This window comes from Opisthorchis viverrini (genome assembly GCF_000715545.1).
Source record: "Opisthorchis viverrini unplaced genomic scaffold opera_v5_383, whole genome shotgun sequence".
In the NCBI taxonomy this organism is placed as follows: Eukaryota; Metazoa; Platyhelminthes; class Trematoda; order Opisthorchiida; family Opisthorchiidae; genus Opisthorchis; species Opisthorchis viverrini.
Genome location: NW_008752043.1, coordinates 281593 through 284173, shown reverse-complemented (window position 1 = coordinate 284173; position 2581 = coordinate 281593). Strand labels below are relative to the sequence as shown.

Sequence of the window (2581 nt, the reverse complement as noted above, 5' to 3'; positions counted from 1 at the left end):
ACTGTGGCTGCCACAACATTAGTGTCCAGTTGTCCACACCAAATTGGGACAATGCTCCGACGACATCCGTGGTCAAGCATTATTCGTTCAGCTGTAGCGCCTTTTCGGTGCATAGCTGCTACGCCACCAGAAGAAAAACGCGAAGGCTGGGATGCTGCCAAGTTGTCCAGGCCTAGACAGAGAAAGTCGAGAGGCAGAGGTTGGGTTCGAACCACGAACCTAATGGTCAGTAAATTCGTGCTCTACCTAATGAGCCATCTCGCTCCATTAAACATTGAAAGCCTTTAGCACCCCCAGCTCAGGTTTCTGTCCCGTATGATAATACGGGGCACACCGCAGCATTACTAACTCGATCTTTTGCAGATAATCTGATGCCACATCTGCAACACAGGCTGCTGTAGCCTCCGCAGTCCGGACGGAACTGTCTTCTGCTAGACTGCTGGAACTCATCTAGGTAAACGACTTTGCCTCTTACCTCAGTCGGCTCATCCACACACATGAGGTTAATGCTCGAACCCACCCAGTTTGCAGCAGCACTCTTCGCTTTGCAGTCGTGAAATGCATGCAAAACCGCGAGGCGGGATTAGATTATTTAATATCATCTGTATTAAGATGGCGTCAGACCCAAGAAGAGCTATATCGTCTGCATACTGGATATCTGTGTGCGAATGTCCTGGTAGGATTTTGGCCCCTCAAGCGTTACAGGCTGCGATTGAATCTCCACTGATCATGTCAATGGCAAAATTAAAGTAGAATGAGGGCAGTCTTGCCTGACACCAATTTATGTGGACTCTGATGAGAGCTTCCCCTAGACCTTTACCCGTCTGTGCGGATTGGTGTACAGCACCCTAAGTAGGGTCAAGACAGACACTACTCAGTATCTGACGGTCCGCTGAGTTAAAGGCAGCTTTAAAGCTAAGGACACTGCCATTGTTGGGAGCTGGAAGCAGTGTCGCTGATCCAGAATCTGTTGGAAGGTGAAAATGTGACCAATGCTTCCCCTTGCAGGACCAACCCTGCTTGGTTTTCACGGATTTGACAGCATATCTGATCTCTCTAAGGATGACGGAGGATGGGTGAAGGAAGTCTGTTGAACAGTCCAACAATGTGCGAACACTAAACCGTGGGGTACGAGATGGATTAAGTAGTTAAAACGCAAATTCATTGATCGTTTCGAACCCAACCTTTGCTTCTCGACTTTCCCCGCCTAGGGTTGGGGAACCTGACACTATCTCAGCCCTGGTGCTTCCTTCTGGTGGCATGGCAGTTAGGTACAGAATGGATGATACAGTTGAACTAAACGGTGACAAGTGGAGCGAGCGACTTGACACACATAGCCCTTTTGTGTTATGGGGGTTGAGAGAGATACCTGAGCATGTTCGATTTTTTATGTTGATCAATGAATACTGAAGGGTTGTCCTTCAGTTCTATGAACACATGCTGGCTACTTGTGAGTGGCCACGGCGCTCGCCCAGCGTGCTTCTATTGTGGGGAGCTGTTGCCTTAAATTTTGGCCAGATCAAGTAGTACTTTGTGAACCTCCATCAGGGCATGAAGTATGATCGTTCTCTGGTTTGTGGAACTGTGAGTAGCGCATAGAATGTTGATTGTTCTGATGGTGGTACCAATTGACACACTCTCTTGTACTGTCTGATTTTGATCATTTCCTTCCTGTTGACATTTGTTCAAGGTGACCATAACGTTGAGCAAAAAACTCAAAAATCTTCTCTATCCCAGATACTACACCAATGAAGATAATATGTTCACGCTATTTCGTTTACGTTCGTGCTGAATCTGATACGGATACTCTCAGGTATTTTTGCTGTTTTTGATAGACGAATAAAGGTTTTTTTAGAGTAGTGCGTGTTGTCCGTGAGTAAAAGACATTAATTAAAGAAAAAAACGCTGTGCAGTGATGTGGGGGCTAATGGTAATTCCGGTTGCCCAGGACTAGGAAGGAAAGTTTTTTGATAGCATAAAGGGTAGCAGATGTGATGATCTTTGAGAGCACTGTTCAGAGATACCCGTTGGCTCAGTTTTACCCGCTGGTTTTTTGGGCGGGGTGGCCTGGCCCTAGGCATGGACATCTGACTCCTGATGCTGCCAAGCAAAGCAGATGCCAGTGGGGTGGCATTAGGATCTTCGTATTATCTCATCGTCTTTCGACTGCGGTCAGGGTCCATCCTTCGTTGATCAGCATGTATGGTTTTAAGGCCGATTTTTTCTAATCCGCCTTCCTTTGGGGTCATATAGCGTCACTACTTCCATCAATGTGGAATGCTTGACACCTGGAGGAAACACTTTGCTGTTTTCAAATTTACGTCATACAGCAGTCCGACTTCAATCTCAGATCTCTTCGTAATACAATTATTTGCAGTACGAAGGCTTGGTGTTCCTTATACCACCCCTAGACTTTGACCTTAACAGCGCGGCTAAACCGTAAGGAACAGAGCTACAGCTATCGTTGTCGCATCGAGGCTCGGTAACCACATCAAGGTAACAGCTTTTGATATGTATGCGTGGTAACAGAGGCAAACTCAAGTGTGACGAAATGCTACCTTACTGTTACGACATCGTATGC

At 46.6% G+C, this 2581-nt stretch overlaps 1 protein-coding gene across 1 annotated transcript in view; it reads left to right on the top strand.

Annotated features, from left to right (window-relative positions):
- Window positions 1-558: 558 nt before the first annotated feature.
- The window catches only part of T265_10594 (hypothetical protein), a gene marked incomplete at both ends in the record, with an annotated part of 21070 nt that continues 19047 nt past the window's right edge, over window positions 559-2581 (top strand). Inside the window, 2 exons of the mRNA XM_009177013.1 lie at window positions 559-749; window positions 1212-1310. Coding sequence (XP_009175277.1) covers window positions 559-749; window positions 1212-1310 — 290 coding nt within the window. The remainder of the gene's footprint in view (window positions 750-1211; window positions 1311-2581) is intronic.